Here is a 24,096-nt window from a genome sequence, read left to right as displayed (position 1 = left end):
AATTAAACTTGCAATATTAGTATACAGACATTAGAAATAGTTCAGAAAAAAATATAGATTTTGCTGAATGAATTTCTAGTGATGTCCAAAAATCCTACTGGTTTGAATATAACATTTCAGAGATTAGTCCCATCCTCCAAATTTTGGTGTGAAGGATGTTAGGGTGATTTTTTATGCTGCTATTTGAAACATTGTGATATTCACATACAGGGTGCCACAGCTATTCCAGGTTAGGGCTATTAGTATCATGGAGTCTGGGAGTCTGATAGGCACTGTGTATAGGCAATGGCCAGTAGAATCAAAAAACACTGAAATTCAGTCTATGGGTAAGGACTGTGCACTGGAAGGGCATTCTCTGAAGTTCTGCTTCCTCATCTGAAAAATAGTACCTTCCATTGACTTGAGAAGTTGTGGTACGGATGTAAAGATTCCAAGCACAGTGCCTACAAAGAGTAAATGTTCAGTAAATGATCACTAGCTTTATTATTTCCCCTATTAAAATGGATATTGAAACAATTTTCGTACTGGGGATTGAACTCACTGAGCTACATCCTCATCCTTTTACATTTTTTATTTTGAGAAAGGTCTTACTAAGTCACTAAATTGCTCTGACTGGATTTGGCTTTGTGATCCTCTTGCCTCAGCTTTCCAGACTGTTGGAATAATAGGTACATACCAACATGCCCAGGTTACTAAAGTAATTTAAAGAATAAAAATGAAATACCTTCACCTCAGTGCTATATATCCTGTAGTTACTTTGGGCCTAGCATAGCAAATGTATTTTCTCATTTGCATTGCTGTGCATGGGAATACAAAGATATAACCTGCAAAAAATTTATTTAGTAGAAAACTAGAAGGTACTTTGAGAACCTTTTGGAAATTTGTATTGAAACAGGTGAAATAAAGAATGAAGAAGCAGATAGACTGTAGAAGTAATTAACTTCTAAACAAGTCAGCGTTCTCTATGCTGTGCACCAAAGAATTTCATTTAACGCATCAAATATTCACTCTAAATATTGAATACGCTAAGAAGTTTTCGCGTTCAGTTTTTGCTATAAAGTTTCACTCTAGTCAACTGAAACATTCTTTATGTTTTCAAAGAGAAAAAGCAAACATAACCACATCATTTTCTTTAAACATAGACCACTTTACTTAACACATGTCCCCATAACCCAGGAATAATTTAAATAAAGGAGGAGAATTATGAGTAATTTTATATGCATTGAATGTATTTGTTAGATTTTCATATATATTGAGTATATGGCGAAGAGGTAGAATGTGGTGTACAGATCAAACAATTCAGACAATAAAGTTACTGTATTTTATTTCATTTTTTTGGGTGCTGGGGATCAAACCCAAGGCCTATGTGCATACTAGGCAAGCCTTCTACCACAGAGCTACCTCCCCACACTGGACAATAAGTTATTTTAGTATAAAGACATAAAGGCCAGGCTACAGGCTAGATGGTAACTATTTAAGTTAAAAGTTAAGTTACCCCATCATTTAGTGTCCACCCCATTTCTGGAAGAAAGTCTGTTATGGGTTGAATTGTGTCTCTCCAAAATACATGTTCTGAGGTCTTAGCCCCAGTACCTCAAAATATGACTGTATTTGGAGGTAGGGCCTTTAACAAGGTAATTAAGTTAACATGAGGTTGTGAGGGTGGGCTCTAACTCAATATGACTGGTGTCACAAGAAAGGACATCAGGGATGTGCTGGTACAGAGGAATGACCAGGTATAGACACAGCAAGAAGACAGTGCTCTGCAAGCCTAAGAGAGAACCCAGGAGAAACCAACCCTGCCAATACCTTGAACCCACAAAACTCTCTGATGTTAAGTAAATAGGTAAGTAGCTGTAATTATTCTCATTTTCTAGATGATGAAACAGACATGGAGATTTGAATTTCTCAATGTCTCATATTAAGTGAGTGGGGAAATTTGGGTCACCCTAACTCCAAAGTCCCTGGGTCTGTTTTAACTCTGGCCTGATGTTCGTCTCTGCCCTTTTCAGGGATTTCTTCTCTCTATTATTTATTAGTTTTCCTCTGTCTTCCCTCCTGTCAAGGCATTCCATGGACTCTGTTACCTAAAGTAGTCTTTTGTAGTAATTTTGTAGTAACATGGTTATCTACTATCAACTCTCTCCCAGGAAAAATGCCCATCCATGCAATGTCTTGATTAAAATGGACTTTAGCTAAAACTGATTTATCACTGACTTATTCTTTTGTAATGAAAAAAAGATACCTTGCCACAATTCCTTTTTCTAGTGGTCTTGCTAAATAAATGGTTATTCTTTTATGTGTCAGGGAATGCTTATGGATAGATACAAGACTGCCTGATTGATTCATTTCATAGGCACTTTTGAGTGCCCTCATGTATAAGGCACAATACTGAGTCCTGTTGGAATTTAAAAGTGAATTTTATTCTACCCTGCCTTCAAGATGTTGCCAAATAAGAATAGGTAAAATTCAATTTTCTTATTTTTGCTAGAGTTATCTCTTTCCATTAGATTTAGTGTTGATAGTCCATTAGACTACAGCTGCTACAGGTTTCTTATTACCATGATAAGAGACTCTGCCTATGATTGAAGCCAATTCAGAAAAACCAGTACAGATTGGCAGAGGGAGAAAGAAACTGTTCATGACATATTTTTATCTCTTGCATCAACCTATGCCCACTGCTAACCTCTGTTATTAAGTCTAATATGATTCCCTTCCCACTTAAGTCAGGTTGAGTTCTGTTTTCTGTTGTAAGCTCTCAAAATGGTCATAACATAGAGAAATCTTTCTTTTTTTATTGTTTTAACTTCCCATTATCTTCACAGATCTAGTCTCAAGGATTCTTAGAATTTTCTACTCAAAGCTGAAAGTGGGCATCTGGTCTACCACTGGGCCAGTGTTGAATCTCTTCCCCAGCATCCTTTACTGAAGCGATAACATTCCACAATCTGCTGAGGCAGTGAGAAGACAAGCGAGGTCACCATAGGATGAGGCTGCATTAATAGTGCATTAATATCTGAGACCAAACGAATACTCACCAGAAAGGTAACTGCAACCAAATGCTCTTCAAAGAACCCAAGCTAAAACTTTCAGGAGGAATCCAGGAATCCAAGAACCTCTGTAGTGCAAGCACCAAGGGGGAAAAGAGTGGTCACAGAAGGTCAACCAGAAATGGTTAAGACGCAGAGGTTCCCAGAGTTTAGCTGTCTGTTATAACAAAGGACAGTCAATAGCCAAGAGAGAATTTAAAAGAGCATCAAATATTTTTAAAGTTCTTTTAATTCTCCCTTATCTGCCCAGACTAAAGTATTATGAAGGAGAAGGGCAGGGGAGAGGTGAAAAAGAAAGAATGGATAGTTCTCCTTTTATCATCCTTAGCCCAAGCTGAAGTAAAGAAAGAATATTTGATTGCATAACAAATAGAAGTTTTGATTTGGATCAGACTCCTTAATGTACCTGAATGTGGGACTGTTCTAATATCTCAACAGAATTGGGAAGCTAAGAGATTTGCCAAGAGGTGATGAATCCTGAGAATAAGTGTAAAGAGAGAGATGGAAAGAAAAAATAAATCTATTTGTGATTGAACCCTACCAAGTTTAGCCATTCCACAAACAGGTTATATATACCATAGTCTTATCTAAAGGTAGACCATAAGATATAGCACAATGTAATTCATCTTCATATTTACTCTCATAATGGTTCTTCTGTGAGGATCCTTGAAGAAATATCTCTATGAGTTTAGTATCAAGGGCATACTAAATATTGGATTAAATAGTGTGCTTTGATCCAACCAATAAACCAAATGAACAAAGGGGGCCAGTGAGAAAGATCCACACAATATGGCATGTTTATCATTGACATTGTTTGTACGTGCTAATATATGGTGATGATAATAAGACCAACTTTTAGTCTCCTCTGTTGTAGCTTATACATTTTCTACAGAATCCACTCCCTGATTGCCTACACTCCAGGCACACTGGTCCCTTTGTTTTTATCTTAAGAATGCCATGAATCATGTTTCACAGATGAATTTTCCATCTTTGATTTAGCTGTAGAAAGCTTGGAATTTGACTTGTATGCCTCCTCTCCTGTTTGCCAGTACATTCTGTATATTAGTAGAATATAATGCCTCATCCCTGAATCCAATTTAGATAACCATTTTGTTCTACTTTTGTCCTTTTCTGCCTTGTTTTTAATCTTATTTCTAGGGTTTGCATGCCTATCTTTGTAAGTCTTTCAGAGCTTCTTTGCAGCCATATTGCTAAAAACAGAAAGGATGCTTTTCAATTCACCTAGTCAATTATCCTACGTGAGTAGAATAACATGTGTGGCACATTCTAAACACAAGACATAAATTTACACATTTCAAAATGTACCAAACAATCTAGGATGCTACTTTGGGAGGTTTCCTTAATAAACGACACCATGTGGCATAACTCACCTACCCCAGTAGTGTGATCTCCCTTTGGTCCTGTGTAGGAAGTGGGAGTTTCTCCTCGCCTCCTGTGCCAGCTGCTCCGGTTTCTCTTCTCCTGAGTAAAGGCACATTCATCTTGATCAAAAGTGCATTGTCCAGGTGGAGGTGGGAGGCTCTCTGCAAGGAAACAGCAGGTGTTGCAATTGCTGAGATACTTTCAATGAATGTGCATCCCACACTCCCTGGTAGTCTGCTCCACATGTCTGAGTGTTGTCTGGCCACATGTGATGATGGAGAGGCAGCCCCCTCCGGCAGCGCAGCCCACATACCCCACCGTCACTTCTCTAGCTACAATCTGTGGCCCACCATGGCTCCTGCTATAGGGATAGAGAACAATCAAAAATCTAGATTTAATATTGGCATTCTGTGAGAAAGACACTTCCCATCTTGTAAAGGTATTTGTGAGAATTAGCTTGCAAAACTCTGAAAACTGGAGGTCTATTGCCTTTATGAAAATATGAAAAAAATCAAATTGCTTAATGCAGGCAGGAGCTGTCTTCAGAAATCTGGGATGAGTGAAGGACATCCTCATAGCATTTCTATACCTGCTTTGGAGGGGAAGGAGACATGTGAGAGAATCAAACAGACTTCTGGAAAAATAGCTGTGTACAGCAAGCGACTTCATTTCTCTGAACCTCAGTATTCTTATGTGTAATATGGGAACATTAATCCAGTTTGTGAGGGTTAAATGAGATGATGGATATAAAGTATTTAAACCCAAAGTTCTTAGAAATTATTTGCAAGACAAATATTAGGAATTGTTATTTTGCTACCTAGAGTGTTATTTTCCATTTTCAAAGAGAAATATTTGTCTTTGAATGCTCTTTAATAATTTGGTAATTATTTGTACTAAAGAATAAATTTTAAAAATTATTATTCCTTGGGATCTTTCAATATTTTCCCTTTCAAAGTGATATGTCTTTGTTTTGTTTTGTTTTGTTTTGTTTTGTTTGGTACCGGGGATCGAACTCTGGTCCTTGTGCTTGCAAGGCAGGCGACAGAACCACTGGGCTAAATCCCTGGCCTTTTAAATTTACTTTGTTTTGTTTTGTTTTGTTTTGTCAAAGTGATATGTCACAAAGCTGAGCTTTAAATTAGCACTCTGCTTCCTTCCATTTCATTTAAAGAAAGTAAGATCCTGACACTGATTTCCTGATGCTTTTGTTACTTTGACTAAATCTGAATCTTCCCAACCCAGTTAGCTTCTACTAAAAGGGATTTCATTTTCAAATATTAATATATTTCTTTTTTTTTTTTGGTACCGGAGATCGAACTCGGGACCTTACACTTGTGAGGCAGACGGTAGAACCACTGAGCTAAATCCCTGGGCTATATTAATATATTTCTGAGAAAGCAGGTTGTTGATATTCTTTCTCAAATTGTACAGGGGAAAATATATGTTGTATCATGGCAAGGGGACACCAGTTATTTAATGTACTCCATTAAACAGAACATCCTTTAAAAAATTACTATTCCTAGAAGAGTGCTCCCCACAACTTACTGGGGACTTCAAACTGTCTTTTAATTAGATAAATATGGATATTACTCTCCTGTACTACACTGACACCACAATTCTCTATTTTTAAAGAAATAGATATTCCACAATTTAGGATGCAACATAATTAGTAGATTAAGCTCAGTGATCTAGGTTGAGGTATATACCATTTTGTCATAGGACGTTGTAGCCATAGTTGGCTGCCATGACTTTATTTTGTCACTATCATTGCTGCTTGGTCTACTGTTTCATTGTCATTTAATTCACTTAGAAAATACATATTTTATTAAAATTTTAAAATTATATGTTTATATCTGTGAGATAAGAATTTCATCAATATGACTTGAAAATATGCTTGTTTTGTTTGTTTGTTTGAGACAGGGTCTTGCTATGTAGCCCAGGCTGGCCTCGAACTCATAGCAATCTTCCTGCCTCAGGCTCCCAAGTGCTGGGATTAGAGGCGTGTGCCACCATGCCTGGGTAAAATATGCATTTTTTGAGATGTAAATAATAACAACAATATTAACTATTATAATTAAAATAGAAGAATTTTTTAAGGCACCATTTTATGGTAGGTCCTATGCCAGGGAATGTGTGTATATATATATATATATTATCCCCAATATTCAGGTAGGTGTTACCACCTCTCTTACAAAAAGGGGCTGAAATCACATGTGCAAAGACACACAGTACCTGTGAATCATCATTTCTAAATTTTGAAGCCTACTACAAAGCTCTGTACTAAGGCACTTCTGTCAAGAAAAGCAAAGGATGGCATACATGAAGTGCATCAGGCTCTTAGAGAAACTAGAAGTGTGACATACATGCCAGGGAGACAAACAGGTGAAATAACTGCCTTCTTACCTGGAGACCAGCAGCTTCCCAACTGTACTGTAATATCATCTAGGGCTACAAGTCCACAGTCCCAAAAACTTTTGCATAGACTCATGAAGACTACCTGCAATTTATAAAGTTATTAATTTTGTTAGCTGTAAATGGGAAATGCTTACAGCCTGGGGTTTACTTTAGCACAATTTACCTGCATAAGCAGTTAAAAACACCTCTCCATGGCCCATATGAATAACGGTACAGATCCAGTGGCATGAAGAATGGTTACCATTGGTATAGGACCCTAAATCACTCATATTATTTTAAGTAGAGTTGACCTCATAATGATAATGCCCAAAATGGAGATAAAGAATTGTCTAGTAACACAGAGGTTAGCTACAGACACAGAAAAGCCCATCAGGTTTTTAATATTTTCCCTAGATAATCCGCAAAGTGCAAAACAAGTTGATGGTTTTCCAATCATTTTTTGAACCTTCCCAGTACAAACACTATTTTAAATGTCTTTCTGGCAATGTGCTTTATTTACATTGTGAACCAAGTCCCAGTGATTTGCTATCTAGAGACTTATGTTCATTTCTAAGACAAAGATCTATGTTCCTGGTTGGTACTGCCAATAAAAGCCCTAACTGCAGTTATTTTATCAATCCAAACATCTTTATTGTTGTATGTGAAGGAAAAACAAATCCACACTATAAATTATTAAATTCAGTGTGCCAGACAGCCAAATCTTGGATTTCTTCCCATTAGGCCAATTTAAAAGGCTACTTTTCATATATAGGATGCTCAAAATGCACTTTTGAAAACATTCATATTAGATGTTCATTGTCCTTGGGGTTTATAAAACTGCTTCACATGTACAACATAACATTGAATTAGCATAAGCTCATACAGTCCATGTTCAACACTTCAACTACAAATCTCAATTCAAAGGAAGACAAGAGATGATAAAAGCAAAAACTCAACTTATTTCTAATGAGAACATTTGAGTTTTTAGGTTCTAATATTCAAAATATTATGGCTTTAATTTGTGTTATCAGTAAGATCCTTTTGCCCTTTGATGATCTGATTCATTAGACTAGAATTTATTTTATTTGTTTGTTTGGGGGTTTTTTTGGTACCAGGGGTCGAACTTGGGACCTTGCGCTTGCAAAGCAGGCGGCACCACTGAGTTAAATCCCTGGCACCTGGAATTCCTTTTATTTTATTTATTTTATTTTTTTCAGACATGATTTGTCAGTCTTTATTAACCTAGAGTGAAGCCAAGCCCTAGAGTTTCCTTTTTAAAAATCCCAACTTTGTTTATGGCAAATAATGATGTAATTCTTAATGACTTCTAAATATAAATTTGGCCAATACCACAAAACAAAAATTGCTTTCCAATCATTCTTCTGAGATTAAAATACAGGTTAAAATAGGTTAAAACAAGATTCACCCCAATGACTTAAAAAAAACCCTCCAATTAAAAGACATTTCAAACACTGTATGTAGAACTCAGGACCAAAATAACCTTAAAACATTTTTACCCTTGAGGTAGCACAATAATGCTGAATTAGGTATCATTTATTACAAGCTTAAAAAAACCAATAAGGACTCTACCCTTCAATCAAGGTGGGCTAAATGATTTTCTGCAAATCCCCCATGAGGTTAGTGACAGTTATCTTACTTTTTTTTTTTTTTAAGTATAAAGATAGCCCTGCCAGTGTGTAAAAGGAAACCATGGGAAGGCTGCTTCCCATAAAATAGACATTAGAATCACTGAGGAACGTCAGCAGTCAAGACAGGAGGAACAAGAGGTAATAATAGTGAAAAATCAAAACAACTCGTATCTTGGCAAGATTGATTTTACAAATACATGTCAAAAACAAAAATTCCAACATCCACCCATTGAAAACAAGAGATAAAAGATGACATTTGTGGGTCCTTTTCCTTTGTCTCTATGCAAAATGCTTCCTTTTTCTAAGGAAGAGAAGATTGTACTCTGTGACATGACACAATACACTGTGTCCATGGTGCCCTGCCCAGAATCTGGGCACTCAGGATGAGCACCATCTCTCCTGGCTGGAGGACTACTTCCCACTTTGCTGCTGAATTCACTCGCTAAGCTGCTCAAAGAAAAGCCCTCTTGTGGTTTCTGAGACTATATAGCAATTATACACAATATTATTCTATATGAAGACTATGGACCAAGAGGACAAGAACACACAAACCTTTCCTTCAGAAAATTCAGCCAAGAAAAGAGAGTGAGAAAAACAGGGTCAAAAGGAAGGAAAACACTGCAGGTTGGACCTCAAGCCTAAGCCTCCCAGAAACATTCTGTGCCATCCAAAATCAACAACAAAGATAGGAAAGAGGGCATAAAGCTCCAACACATAGAAGAAAACATGGAACAACAAAGGAATCCCTTTCCAACATGCATTCCTCCCTTCGAGGCTCAGCTGTCAGTGTCAGGCTTGCTTGTCACAATGGAGGCACCTCAGGCCTCTGTCAGACTTGGTCTGTCACCTCTGATTCTCCAAGCTGCAAAGGGAACTGGAACACTATGATAATGGCTTTGCTCTTCCTCATTCATACTGCTCCCTTTAATGTTTCCTTCCTTCAAGTTAGGGGCCCACCCTCTTAGTTCTCTGCCCCAGGGGACTCACATGCAGTGAGGGTCTGGATTGATGAGCCTATGTCCATTGGAGTTGGAGCAGGAGGACATGAACATGATGAATTCTAACCTATAAAATGGTAACCATCAACGCATCAGGGTGTCAAGGAGGGCTTTGTGAAAGGAAAGACAAGGTAGGACTTGTGAGAAGGCCCATACCTAGCAGTAACTGGCACAGGATGTTATTTGTTTATTTACTTATGTATTTGTTTGTTTGTTTGTTTGTTTGTACCAGGGATCAAGCTCAGGTCTTTGTGCTGGCGAAGCAGACAGCAGAACCACTGAGCTAAATCCCTGGCCAGGATGGAATTTATTTTAAAAGAAACTTTTAAATGACATGACAGCTCACCAGCATGTAAAATATAAAATGTGTTAAGGCAAGATCCTCAGAATAATTACTAATTGTACAATATATGAAAGTTTACTTGCACTATATTTATGTTGTTTTAAATTTAACTGGGACAGTCTGGGGATATAACAATGTATAACTATAGGGGTTTTTTCCATGTTAATTTTTTTATCTTTAGAGGTTCCAGATTAATTGAATAGAAAACATATTTTATTTGCAGGATTCCCATTTGGAACGCAAAGTTCTGTGTTATTAGCTCCAAATGCTTTCACATTTTACCAGCAATTTTTATTGTTATATAGAAAAGAATATTATTTTTTCTCATAATTTACCAAGTTAATTGTGCAGTAGAGAGAAATCTTCGCTTTCTGTCCTTTTTGTCAGGTTTAAAGTCTATTTTTCACACATAGAGTGAAAAAGTATTTCTTTCAAAATAAATATGATATAGTGAAAAGATTCACTATCAAATCTTTTTCTGCATAAAACTCAGACATTTAGTGTGGTGATGTAGTCTAAAAAGGAGAAATACTAATACAGTTTCATATGTTTCCTATAGCATTATTTTATAGTGACTTTAAACCCAAACAAGTATGCAGGCAAACAAATGAAACAACCAAAAATTTCAAAAATAGAGAAAACTAACTATGATCCAACAATCTACGAAAGAGGCCATTATTAGATCTGAAAGCTTGTAAATATTGTTCCGTAGTACAGAAACAGATTCATCTGATGATGTTAAGTGAAAAAAAGCTGATTAAAATAAGAAACACTCATGACTTAGCTCATCTAAAAATACATTTTTTAAAAGCCTAGAAAATTTACCAAACATAATAGTTATGTTAGGTTCATAAAATGATGAGTATTTGACAGTTTCTCCCTATTTTCTAAACATTCAATAGTTCTGCCATTTGTGTTTGAAGAAAAGCAAAATGAGTCAGGATAGCTATAATTAAGATGTAGAATAACAGCTGGGCCTGATGTCTGATGCCCATAATCCCAGGACTCTAGGAGGCTGAGGCAAGAGGATTGCAAATTCAAGCCCACCCTGGGAAACTTAGGGAGACCCTGTCTCAAATAAAAATAAATAAATACATAAATGAAAGGGCTGAGGATACAGTGTGAAGGCCCTAGGTTCAATCTGTAGTCTGTCTGTCTCTGTCACTCTCTTTCTCCCTATTCTTTCTCTCTCTCTCTCTCTCTCTCTCTCTCTCTCTCAAGAATGTGACAAAGAGGGAATCAGCTATAGTCTAAATTCTTAAAGGGATTACCCTCTTATTTATGTATAGATTTGTTTTTAAGAACAATGTTTATGTTGGTCAGTTATGGTGGCGTACACCTGTGATCCCAGCAGCTATTCTGGAGGCTGAGGCAGGAAGACTATAAATTTGAGGCCAACCTGGGCAATTTAGTGAGACTCAGTCTCAAAATAAAATTAAGGAATGAAAAGAGTTGGGGATATAGCTCACCACTCACTATGGATCACAATAAAATAGGATTAAAGCAATGTTTATGTCATGTTACGCAGTATTTTAAAGCAAATAAAATATCTAATGAAAGAGAAACAGCCAGGTGTGGTGGTGCACACCTATAATTCCAGCTTTTGGGAGTCTGAAGCAGGAGGATCACTATGTAGTCTGGGCTACATAGTGAGTTCAAGGCCAACCTGGACTACACAGCAAGACCCTCAAAATGTAAAAAAAGGGAAAAATGTAGCTTGAATTCATATTAATATCTCTTTAGAAGGAAGAGAAGATGGTGGAACAAGTAAACAGGTGTCCCTGATTTTATGCAAATCTCTTAAAAATTAGGGTAAATTAAATCTGTGGAAATCAATCTATTTCGGTTCTAAAGGTTTCGGTTCTGAGGTGCAGTACTAGTAATACTTAAGAATTTTTGTTTTGATGAAGACTATATATTGTTGAAGAAACCTACCTGGCCTAAACCTACTTTGGAAACAAAAACAGGCACTAAAAGGAGACCTAAACAAATATTTTTACAAATAATATAGTCAAGTAAGGGTCAACAAATATTACCTATCTTACTCTTTATTAATTTTGTTTTTCAGTACTGGGGATCGAACTCAGGACCCTGTGCTTGGGAGGCAGGCACAGCTAAATCCCTCACCCATCTTACTCTTTATTGTACCAATAAGACACTGTATATGCTGTTTTATCCACAGCAGACCAGAAGTCTTGGCACTGTTGATGTCTAGAGCTAGATAATTCTTTGCTGTGGGATGCCCTGGGTATTGCAGAATGTGTAGAAGCATCACAGGGCTCTACCTGAAGCCGATGAGTGGTTCACTTGCTCCTAGAACTACCAGGTGTGTCCTTCACTGGCTCTGCTTTGTTCCACTATCCCTCACTCCTCAAATAATTAACCTGCCTTTTCTGAAAAGAAGAGTAAAGGCAAACATCAAAGAACACAGGAATGCTTGGGGACCTGTGGACAACATCTAAATCACACAAAGAGAAACGATTATTACAACAATTAATGGCTAGTATGGCACCATCTGCCTATGGTGGAAATAAGACTTCCTTAAAGCCTCGTGTAGTAAGTTTTTGTGCCTGTGGCCCCTGGCAAGATGGAGTTTGAATGAAAGCCCTCCACCTTCCAACATGCCAGTTTGGTGCCAGTCTTGCTCTTTCTTTTCCCCTCATGCTGTCTCTCATGTTACTGGCTTCATCTGGTGGCAGCAGAATTAGACTTAAATAGGATAGGGACCTTCATGAGGACAAGGGATGGAGGAATTCTTGGGCCTTAACCTATGACTGGCTACCCATGAACAGTGACAGCATGTCTTTGATTCTCTATCCCATTGCCAGCAATGTATAGAGCACATTCTCCCCCAAATTCCTACTCTGACTGCAAGGGCCAGGTCCCCTGTAATAGGAGTGGGGACACCGAATAGTTCCAAGGGTGAGATAGCTGCTGGACCACACCCTACATAAGGAGAAACCCCCTAGAATACAAGGAAGAAGTTTCAACACGTTTCATACTCATGGCCCAGGGGAAAATCACCAGACCCTAGCCCACCAGAGCAATTCCATGAGAACTTGTCCCTTTCCCTTGTTAATGGGCTAGCCTGACTTACTGTCACAGCTGTGCTGCCTTCAGCATTTCTTCTTAAGCTAAAGTCCCTTCCCCATTTTCCTCTCCTTCTCAAAGTTTATTCCTGTAAATCCATGCTGTGGCCTCAGTTTTAATTTCTATTTTCACTGAAGCAAGTTCCCATGTGCTTTCAAGACTTTTCACAGTTATATTCTCCAGATGCTAGTGTCATCCCCAAGACAGGACAGTCTCTGGAGACATGAGAGTCTCCAGCAATCAGTGCCAAATATTCCTTGGGGAGTGAAACCTCCCTGGCTGAGAACTACTGATGAAGAGGAGTGTCAATTGTTGTGCAGATTATAAAACTCCCCTTCTAAGTTCCTATTATAGGCAGACTCTGTGCTGGGTATTTTTGGATCTGTTATCTCATTTTATTTTTATTTTAAAAAATATTTTTCTTGGTACATTTTAGATATACACGATGATCACATTCCTCATAGGGAATTTGTAGCTGTACATGATATATCTTCCTTCTTCTTTTTCCCCATTCCTCTCCCCTCCCTTCAACTCCTCTTCCCCTCCTTATTTACAAAAGCTTTGTTTCCATTTTTTCTTTCTACTTTTTTCTTGTCCTTTCCTTTCTTTTGTTACCTCATTTTTAGATTCACCCTTGATTTCAAACACATTTATTCTCCCTCCTCAGAACAAGACAGTTTTTTACATTTTCAAAATGGACTCTTCCTTCCTAGCTCTTCCTTTCTCTTCTTCTACCAGATCTTTTTTCTAACAAGCAATGAAATATCCTCAAGCCCTGGAAACAAAAGGTAAAGGAGCAGAAAAGCATGGCAGGTGTCCTAATACTCAAACTGAATAATGATCCCCTAGATTATCAAGGCTTTGCTGTTCCAGTTTCCTGTTCCTGAAAATTGTAATTGTTGAAGGCAATAAAATCAGCTTTGTGTTTTCATCTTTCTCCCTTTCAAAAAATAATGATCTACTCTCTAGAAACAATAAAATGATGAGCAGCAGAACCTAGAACACAATTCAGCAAACTTTCCTTAAACTATATAATCATGACTCTCTTCTAAAGTTTGCTTTGTTTTGTTTTTAGGGGAGTGTGAGAGGGTCTGTGTAGAACTCTAGTCATGAGGCTGTTAGTCAAAGAGGCCAGACCATTCCATCCCTAAGCCAGTAAAAGTCCAGAAAAGTTCTTGGTTAAAGTACCCAGAAAAGAAAAAAGTAGATAAACAGTATTTATCAGAAATTCCTTTTCTCAAGACAAATCAGCTTGAGTTTTAAAAGAATTAATGTTGCTGAGTTTTACGTTATGAGGTATCACAGTTTAAGAACTACCCAATGCAATGACTATGATTTTGCCAAGGAAAGAGGACATCAAGTTTTTCAGGGAGCTGTAGTTGTGTAGTTGAAAAGGCTTGCTTGCATTAAATTGCTAACTACTGGCTGAATTAGCTGGGTTTCCACTGTCTTTTACAGTAGTTTCCACAGCCTGCTTGGTATACATAGAAAGATAGGTTGTTGGGTTAATTCACCACTACTTTACCAATTGAATAGTCTCAGGCCTATAATTTGCATGTGAATGATAAGTTTCCATAAATGGCTTTCTATCTTCAGATAGAAACATTTCCAGCCTGGGCCAACAATAGGATAAATTGCTGATGTTCACCAAACGACCCTAGTTCAGTTCTTATTATCAATAGTGGACCTCAGCTATGTAACAGATAATTAGCTTCTGGGTTAAATTTAACTTTTCTTTTGGTGAGGTTAAAATCCTTTTAAATCTTTTGCATAAATTTGGATATGGGGACTACAAAGTCGGTAGGATAATTATTTACAAAATTACTATAATCCAGCCAGTGACATTCCAGAGCCTTTCATTAAGGCTACTCACATGGTTACAGGATACACAATATAATGTAATTGCATCCATTTAACTGTTTAAAAACGAGTTAAAATAGAATTTTAAAATACAAAAGCACAAAGCAAAAACAATACTAAAATTCCAGATAGTACTTGGCAGAAAGGTGGGATTTTCATAAATCCCTCAAGACAGGCTAAATGGAACTCTATCTAGAAAAGAGAGCATGAGATTTTAGTGTTCTTAGAACCTGGCCAAATTTGGTGAAATAGTTGCCAAATTTTAATAGTGTGCCTCCTGCAGATATTGTATTTGGTTTGCATGTTCCACAGATGGCATAATGAACGTGTGCTTTTAAATACTAAGTCTTTAGCTGACCAACGCTTTTTTTTTTTTTTTTTTAAGAAAAAGACTCATCTGTTTTACTTTTTAAAAAACCCATCTGATTTAATTTAACTTTTAGCTTTGACAAGCAGCAAAGATTGACCTGCTTCCAGCTTTTCCCAGTGCAAGAGTCCTTCTGCTAACAGAAGTCTCAGTTTTGGGCAGAGGGCATGCTATCACAGAGTACAGACCTACAGCCAATTTTTTTCACTGCTATGTAGGTGGAAAACAATCCCAGATTTCTCAACTCATTGGTTTTAGAAATCTGCATTATTTTTAGATCTCTTGGTCACTGTATAGGGAGGGGAAGTTCAGAGGAGACCTCAGAATCAGTCGATTTTAGAGAGGGAAAAAAGCAGAGAGCCTGTGATATAAGCTCACACAATGGCAAGCTTCATTTCTAAAGGCTTCTGTAACTGATTAAATAAATGTATTGTGTTTTTCTTTTCTTTTGTTTTTTTTAGGAAGGAAACCTCATCCACACCTACAACCTCGTCTTCACTTGCATCCCTTTCATTTCGTCTCCTTGGTTTTGGGAACAAGGGCTGACTTCAGAATTTATGGTCTTTCACTAGGGGACACAGGTGGCTTATCTTACACAATAGACATTGGAGATTCAAGTGGAAAATAAACATGAATGTGCTCAGAAGAAACGAACATTAGACAATGGCAAGATGGGATCACTTTTAGTGTTCTAGAATCCAATTCCACACCCCAGTAATGAGGACACAACTATCTGTAATTATGCCCTAAACTTTTCAGTGCTGAAGAGAAATGAGTGTGGATCCCTTCCTGCTTTTTAAGTATATGCTTCACCAGTCTTCAAGGGGGCAGTCCTTTGGTCACTTCTTCCAGGTCTCCAGGTTGCTGTGAAATAATGCCGAGGGGATGTAAATTGTATTCATCTCTGGCCCACCTCCCCAGGAGCTCCTCTGCCACACAGCTCCCTGACCAAGGTAATTTAACACAATGGCCAATTTAACCGCCAGGTCCAAGGGTGGACATCATGACATGGAGTTATTGTTTCGGCTCACTTGGAAGGAGACATAAAAATGTCAGACCTACCAGAAGACATGCAGAATGCAATCAATAAAAAACAAAACAGGAAAAGTCTAGGTCTCTGTCATGATGCTCTAGGGCTCACTGTGCTCCAGATGAATGTTTCTTGGGTCAGGAGAGGACAGCAGATACTTGTAACAGGTCCCAGCAAATACCCAAAGAGGAAAGTGATTTTTTTTTCTATTTATGTCTGAGACAGGGAAACAAGTGTTAACCAGATTTTCAGTGATTTTTCAAGGCAAAGTATAGATCTGTGACCTACAGAAGAGTTGTGCATCAAGCTTACATAACTGTAATCCCTTTTCATCTATGCCACAGCTTATGTAATCAGCCCTCATAACAGGCAGGTGGGTAGTTTCCATTTCGCAATATTACAAACATTACTGGAATGAGCATTGGCAGCTAAATTTTTGTGCATAAGAATTTCTTTATAATAAATCCCTAGAAGAACAATTACTATGTCAAAAGGTAGGCAGTGGAGCTTTTTAAAAATACATGTAACTGAACTGTAATTCAAACATTACATCAATTTACCTCATATCACAATATGAGAATCTTTATTTCCTCACATCTTTACCTTTCTAGGGTAATACTACATATTATACCTACTTCTATATAGACAGACACATATATATAAATACATAACTCATGTATATGTGTGCATATATACATTTAAATATATATGTATCTTCAAATGTATATTTATTAATTAAAAATAAATCATTTACTTTGAGCTCCCTAACATATGCATTTATGTATATATATGTCTATATAAGCCTAGATTTTTTTGGTTCCAAAGTGATTTATTTTCAATATATTATTTTTAATATACACATTACACATGTTTTCTTTCTTTTTTTTGATAGTACTGTAGTGCTGGAACTCCAAGCCTTCGGCCTGTGAGGCAGGTACTTTACCGCTGAATTATATGCTCATGCCCTGTATTTACTTTCTAAAGTGAAAAGTTTTTAAATTGATAAATCAAATATAAACATGATAAGATATAAAAACAGCTATTAACATCACACTCTGAGGTACAGTATTTATAAAGTACTTTTATCCAGTTGATAAACAAATGTGTGACTTTATTATTTTAAAATTGTCTTGTATGTTTTTCTAGCTATATATCTTTTTTTTTCTTTTTTTTTTTTTGGTACCAGGGATCGAACTTGGGTCCTTGTGCTTGCAAAGCAGGTGGCGAAACCACTGAGCTAAATCTAGCTATATATCTTTTTTTTAAGATTTGTCTGTATGTATCTTATCACTTTCCTACTGTTCAGTTTGTTTTTTGTTTGCTGGTTTAGTAAACATAAATTTATATTAAATGTATTAAGAATTTGTGATATATATAAAATATATATATAGTTTGTTTGTTTGTTTGTTTGTGTTTTGAGACAAGGCCTTGCTGTGTGGTTCAGGCTGGCCTTGAACTTACTATGCAGCCCAGGCTGGTCTTGAAGGCACAGCAAGCCTGAGTACTGGAATTATAGGTGTGCCACCACACCTGGCAAGAGTTTGTGATATATACTGCAAACTTTTTTTCCTGGCTTGGCATTTACTTTTTAGATTGCTTATTAGACTGCCCTAATTTGAGAATGAAATGAAGTTAGAAGCAAATGTCATGGGTTAAACACTGAAATGAAACTGGAGGGCCACAAATAGTAATTTGTTCTTCAGCATTGTAGGGATACACAAGAAGCCTGGTACTAAGCAGAAAATAGAAGCTAATGGCCCATCAGTGGTGTGGAGGCAGATATCACAGGAAAAATCTGCAGAGAACTTGCTGTAGAGAGACTTTTACTACAGATGGGTACTAACAAGAGCAGAAATATCTGAAGATGTGGTGTTGTGGGGAGGTAGACTTTTACTACAGATGGGTACTAACAAGAGCAGAAATATCCGAAGATGTGGTGTTGTGGGGAGGTATGCAGGGATGGTGGAGGTGAGCTGGAGCCCCGAGCTAGCTGCAGGCTGAGGAAGTGGCAACAAGGGGCCAAGACAGGAGCAGAGAAATTTAAATAAGTCTTCCCAACATTGAATGGGAGTCCCTCTTCAGACATGGCTGACAATGCCATAGATACCTTCCATGCTTGCAGCATTCTTAAGCAACTCAAAACAGTGCACAGTGAAGGGCAACTGACAGACATTAGAGTGGAAGATGGTTCATGGGAAAACATTTTCCTATCATAAAAACATTCTTGCTGCAATCAGTCCTCACTTGCATGTTCACTAGTGGCCTTACAGAAAATACTCAAAAAGTTCAAATAGTCGGTGTTGAAGCTGAATTGATGGATTTGGTATTGAATTATGCCTACACCTCTAGAGTTATTTGACAGAGGCTAATGTTCAAGTCTTGTTCACTGCAGTTAGCATCTTCCAGATTCCTTCCATCCAAGATCAATGTGCTGAGTAAATGATCAGTCATTTTTTTTTTTTTTTTTTTTGAGACAGGGTCTTGCTCTGTAGTTCAGACTGGCCTTGAATTCACTTTTTAGCCCAGGCTGGCCTCAAACTCACTAATCCTCCTGCTTCAGCCTCCTGAGTGCTGGGATTACAGGCATGTGCCGCCATGCCTGGCTATGATCAGTCATTTGGACATACAAAATTCTATTGGGGTCTTTATTTTTGCTGATCATTATGGTAATCAGGAACTTGGAGATTGATCAAAAGAATACATTTGTAAAAAGTTTCTATGTGTCATCAGAGAACAAGAGTTTTTCCAGCTGATGAAAGACCAAATGGTAGGCATATCAGACAGTGATGATTTAAACTTAGATCATAAAAGAAACCACACTTATGAAAGCATTGTAAGATGGTTTGAGCATGAACAGAATGAGAGAGAGGTACACTTTCCTGAAATTTCTGCCAAATGCATCCATTTTCCTCTGGTGGAAGACACCATTATAGAGAAAATTCCACCTCAGTTTGACAGGTTATAGCCAAAAGCTGTGTAGAAAAGGGACCATCTAGCACCAGTGGCTGTACACAGAGGCTTGGAATGACTGCTTCCAAAGTGATTATGCTGCTCACAAACATTCAGGAAAGAACCAAAGAGTGCCTTGTCTAGCTATAGTTGCAGAAAGATTATTTAAACTATGCAAACCACTAAATGATGTGGGAGAAGCTGGAATTCTTGTATCACCAGGTAATGACATTTACATTTCAAGAGGGTTCTGGCCAAGCAGCAGTGAGGTCTCCATAGACCACAGAGAGAAAATGATTCTGGATCACCAGTAGATAGATGGCTTCCAAACCATCCTTGCTTCAGGCCAGAATAGGCTGCAAATGTGTATAATGCTGTGGTAAAATGTATGCAGTTGGAGGTCATGTTTATGGGAGAAATGGGAGAAGCTAGCTAAAATCTGCGGAGTGCTATGATAGCATTCTTATGATAGGAATTGCTGGACGGCTCTGCTCATTGCCAGTTGCAATGGAATTTCATAATGGTGTGGAGTAAACAGAGAAGATCGATGTTTTACAGGGAGAATTTTTCCTCTTCTCTGAGCCTCAGAAAGACTACTCGGGTTTTTTAATCCCCATGACTATGCCTAGAATCCAGGGCTCAGCAGCTGTATGTAAGGACTCTATCTGCTGCATAGCTAGAACTTGTGGAAATCACCAATGTATGTTTACTGTAGAAGCCTATGCTATTGAGCTTAATAAATGGACTCATAAAAAGCACTTTCCATGTGATCATTCCATAAATCCATACCTTAAGTTGGTCCTTTTCCAGAATAAACTCTATTTAAATTTGCTGGAGCTACTCAAATGACTTTTGAAGAATATGTCTTTAGGACTAGCAGCAAAAATTCCTTTTACCAGTATGATGACAATGCTGACCAGTGATGAAAGTGTATAAGATCCCTTGGTCAGCACTGTGAATGCACTGTTGTTAAACTCTATCCTCATACTCGGTGAGTAGCAGCCCTAGTTCCTCCCTGGCATCTCATACTGAGAACACTTGTCTGAAGGAGCGATGTCAATATTTAAGAAAGCCAAGAGAGTTTTGTACAGAGACATAGGTGCTTTTCAAGATTACAGTGTAGAGAGGGATTTGCTTTCACTTTTGTGATGTTTTCATTTCAGTAAGGAAAAGGTCACAAAGTTTAATTACCAGCTTTTCCCCCCTAGCATAAAAGTAATCATATCACTGTGGAACTGTGATAGCCACTGAGATACCCCAATGGATCAAGACCACTCTGCCCTCTTCTAAGAACAGTTGGAGTATTATTGGGTAGAGACGTCCAAATTAGCTTGACATATGGGTGACAATCTGAGACAATACCACTAGGACTTTAGCTGTGACCTCTCTAACACAGAGAAGCACTAACTTAGATTCTTGTTCTTAATCATTATATATATATTAACATATATTTTTGTGTATTACTTTCAAGTATACTGAGATTTAAGTGTGTTCTGTTATTAGACTGAAGGAAAAGTCAATCCCAGAGAGAAGTTTTAGTCTGATTGTTTTACATTTTCCATATAATTTTAAGTTTAGCTAAAGTTTAAAGTGGCCATTTTCTTTTTCTTTTTTTTCTTTTTGGTACTGGAAATTGAACTCGGGACCTTGTACTTACAAGGCAGGCAGTGGAACCACTGAGCTAAATCCCCAGCCCTAAAGTGGCCATTTTCTGTTGAAACTTTTTCAAGTGCTAACACTCTCCTTTTTTAAAATTCTGGAAAGGGCTCAAGTTTGCAGGTGGCTGGTGCTAGTGTAGATTAATTCATGGTCTAAGCCTATGCTTGTCTTTCAGATTAGGGTGTTTGTTTCATGGCTGAAGTAGTACTTTACCCATTGAACTCCTGTGCTGTCACAATGCTTGCTACTCATGGGACAGGACATGGTCAGTTATTGGCTAACTGGAGTCAGCCATAGAACAGCACGACCACTGTATCACATTCACACTGACATGGGTCATTTCATCGCCTAACTTCCTTTTCCATTCCCTACCTGTCCAGTCATTGTCAGTATGATGAAAGCTAACTTATAACGTGGAGTTTTATACCTATTTTAAAAATCCTGTTTTCCAGAAACTTAAACTTTCTGAGGTGGTCTCATAACTTAATGGCTTTTGAAGTTTCTTATTACAATTATAACCTCATTTTTTTTCTTTTTGCACTTCATGATGATGAATACTTTTATACTGAAATACTGTTTTGGCTGAAGGGGACTGATAAGAAAAAGGGTGAGTGAACAGAACCATAGCTTTATAGGTATTAAGTCATTTTTCATATATAACGTGAATTTCTAACAGCTAGGAATATTAACATGAGAGACAAACTAACTCACATGTATTTCTAAGGCAAGTATTTAGATCAATAACTTATTTTTTTACAATGTCTGGAATAACTGGTAAAAGATAGCTCAGAGTCTGCCTTCAATTGGAACAGTCTGATTCTCTTGAAGAAAGTAAGCTGGCATGATTTGTATTTTTTAAAAAATCCTGCAAAAATTGTAATGTGATACTGTGAAACAATTTAAAGTACAGTATTGCCTCTTTGCATCACATACCTTGTTTTCCAGAAACTTTCCAAACTGTTTTACCAAGACCTGAACAAAGTAGGGAGTTTTCTGAAGTGAATGTTCAATTGAACAGCATTTATAGAAGTAACATTTAAAAATCTAGTCCTAGAAAGCTAGATGTGTGGTTTCTTATTGGCCTTGTAGTTAGTCTCATTGTCTGTAAACTCTTTATAAACTTTGTCACCCAATCTTTTCACCTCCCCAGTTTTTCTTTGTGTTCTGCTCTTCTCATCTTCATGCTGTTTGTGTTACTTATGTGAGTTTTGTTTTGAATCATTTTTTACAGTTTTGTATTGCTGAGAGGAGGAAAAAAAATAACCAACTTTTGCAAGAGATGTCCATGTAATATATTTTTGAAAGCTTTGTTGAGTATCTAAAGTCTCCTGCTGCTTTTTGACAATCTTCTGTATTTAGAAAAATGTATTAGTTGAAAACATGCACAGAACATTGAGTCAGCAATGTACAAGGGCCACCTGACACAGGAAAGCGATACTGTGGTTAATTCTACAGTACATCTGCACAGCAGTCGACCCTCTTGCTATAGCAATTTATATTGAGGGTATGATCTAAGTACAGTGTGTCAAAGCCAAGGTTTAAATTTGCTATGGGAATGGGATATATCTTGAATTTTGTATGAAGAACTATTGGTTTCTGTTATACAGCTGGGATATTTTGTCACCTCTAAAATGGTTTTAGAAGAGGTCCTAGAAAACTAAGATTAGTGATGTAAGCAAGTTTATGTGTAGATATTTACAACACATTTTCATAGTATGATGAGAATATAAGTAAAAGGTACAATGGCTACTACAGAATTAAAAGATAGGTCTATCATATTTGAGTATGACGTTACCTATGTTTCATTTAAAGAATGGAAGTAGCACTTTCCTTTTTTTTTTTGATACCAGGGATCAAACTCAGGACCTTGCACTTGCAAGGCAGGTGCAGTACCACTGAGCCAAATTCCCAGCCCTTTCCTATATGTTTTTACATATTGAAAACAGGACTTGGTCTAACTATGTTATAGGAAAGTAGAAATTGTATTCTTTATTTTTCACCTTTGTTTCTTGTTAGTCTATCAAGTTGAAACTTAAACATTAAGCTGATTTCTTTAGTGCATGAGAAGTAGTGGGTATAACCTGCAAGGAATCAGATTTTTAATGTAAAGCAGTTTAAAATTGCAATCAATCTTCAGTGCTCAGGTATGTAGTAAGTACTATAGTCCTATGGGGGCAAATGTGTAGATATTTTTAAACATTTTCCCCTAATTGCACAGATTCTTTGCATTAGTATCTCATGTCACTGTTTCTTGTAATAAAACATTTTTTAACAACAAAAAAAATAAAGACAGAAAAGCAAAAGCAAAAAAAATTATCTGGGGGAAAAATTGGCTGTAGAAAAACGCATAAGAGAGGGAGAAAAGGATGGGAATATCTATGCCAAAAAAATGTCCTTCCTCTGGTAAATTAGAGAGCCTTTACTAATGCATAAATTGTCAGTTTCCAGTTTTCAAGTTGAGTTTGTAGCTACTGAGGCCAGCAAAAACCTACCTGTTTTATGAGCTTAGTAAACTAAAGGATCCCCAGAGAATCTCAATGTGAGTATCAAAAACTAATGGTGTGGGCTGGGGATTTAGCTCAGTGGTGCTGCTGCCTGCCTCGCAAGCACTAGGTTCCAAGTTCGATCCCCGGTACCGAAAAAAACAAAACAAAAAAACAAAAAAAAACACTAATGGTGAATCATCTAGGACTTTGAAAAGGCTTCCCCAGAAATGCAGAAGTTGTTAAGATTGTGAAATATTCACACAAGACAGAAATTTTGAAGTTAGAGGGGAGGTAATCTTTTTCAGGTTCTAAACTTCAGAATAAATGTTTGCTTAATTAATTTTATGAGTAAAACTAAGGACAAAGAATGCCTATTCTGTCTTTTTGGTGGTGGAGGACAAAAACATCAACTCAGCAGTATTCCATGAAATTAATTACTCCTGAAAGTCATGAAAGAATGCCCTGACATAAACATTATGCTTGTGTAAGCTGTGTGTTTGGAGCTACCAATTATGCTACTCAGTCTTTTCAGTAATTTTTCCATAAATTGATATGAAATGCAAAAGCTATCAGTAAGTATCTGAAGGGAAATGAACTGGAAGGAAAATGACAGCATCTCAACTCTGCCTCATTCATATTTAAAGTGATGTAGAATTCCTGCCTTGAAGACTGATGCTGAGGTAGTTTGAAAGACTCAAGAGTAGGCTCCTTTTCCATATTTGCCCCTCTATTCAATTTGATATTAAATCCTGTTCAACTTTTTTTTGTTTGTTTTTTATTTTGTTTTTGAGCTAGGGTCTTGCTTTGTATTTCAGGCTGATCTTGAACTCACTGTGTA

General features: G+C 37.2%; 1 protein-coding gene and 1 pseudogene across 4 annotated transcripts in view; one reads left to right on the top strand and one right to left on the bottom strand.

The window, feature by feature from the left end:
• Mamdc2 (MAM domain containing 2) overlaps positions 1 to 24,096 on the bottom strand; it is a 177,342-nt gene that overhangs the window by 25,813 nt on the left and 127,433 nt on the right. For 2 of the 3 annotated variants that reach the window (XR_002392433.2, XM_004838163.4), the window contains exons 10-11: positions 6,837 to 6,930; positions 4,442 to 4,594 (exon numbers count right to left, since the gene is read on the bottom strand). Coding sequence is in view for 2 of the 3 variants with exons in the window: in XM_004838163.4 (XP_004838220.1) it covers positions 4,442 to 4,594; positions 6,837 to 6,930 (247 nt within the window). In the remaining variant the exon portion in view is untranslated. The remainder of the gene's footprint in view (positions 1 to 4,441; positions 4,595 to 6,836; positions 6,931 to 24,096) is intronic. The other variant, XM_021252726.2, reaches the window with a different exon arrangement.
• LOC106008818 (kelch repeat and BTB domain-containing protein 8 pseudogene) overlaps positions 1 to 24,096 on the top strand; it is a 97,158-nt pseudogene that overhangs the window by 65,803 nt on the left and 7,259 nt on the right. Inside the window, exons 5-6 of the transcript XR_001183007.3 lie at positions 15,596 to 16,087; positions 17,057 to 21,379. The product of XR_001183007.3 is annotated as a kelch repeat and BTB domain-containing protein 8 pseudogene (transcript). The remainder of the gene's footprint in view (positions 1 to 15,595; positions 16,088 to 17,056; positions 21,380 to 24,096) is intronic.

The sequence above is a fragment of the Heterocephalus glaber genome, unplaced genomic scaffold (genome assembly GCF_053883595.1).
Source record: "Heterocephalus glaber isolate CG9 unplaced genomic scaffold, H.glaber_assembly_v1.0 deba00001481, whole genome shotgun sequence".
In the NCBI taxonomy this organism is placed as follows: domain Eukaryota; kingdom Metazoa; phylum Chordata; class Mammalia; order Rodentia; family Bathyergidae; genus Heterocephalus; species Heterocephalus glaber.
This window is presented reverse-complemented; position numbering and strand designations above follow the sequence as displayed.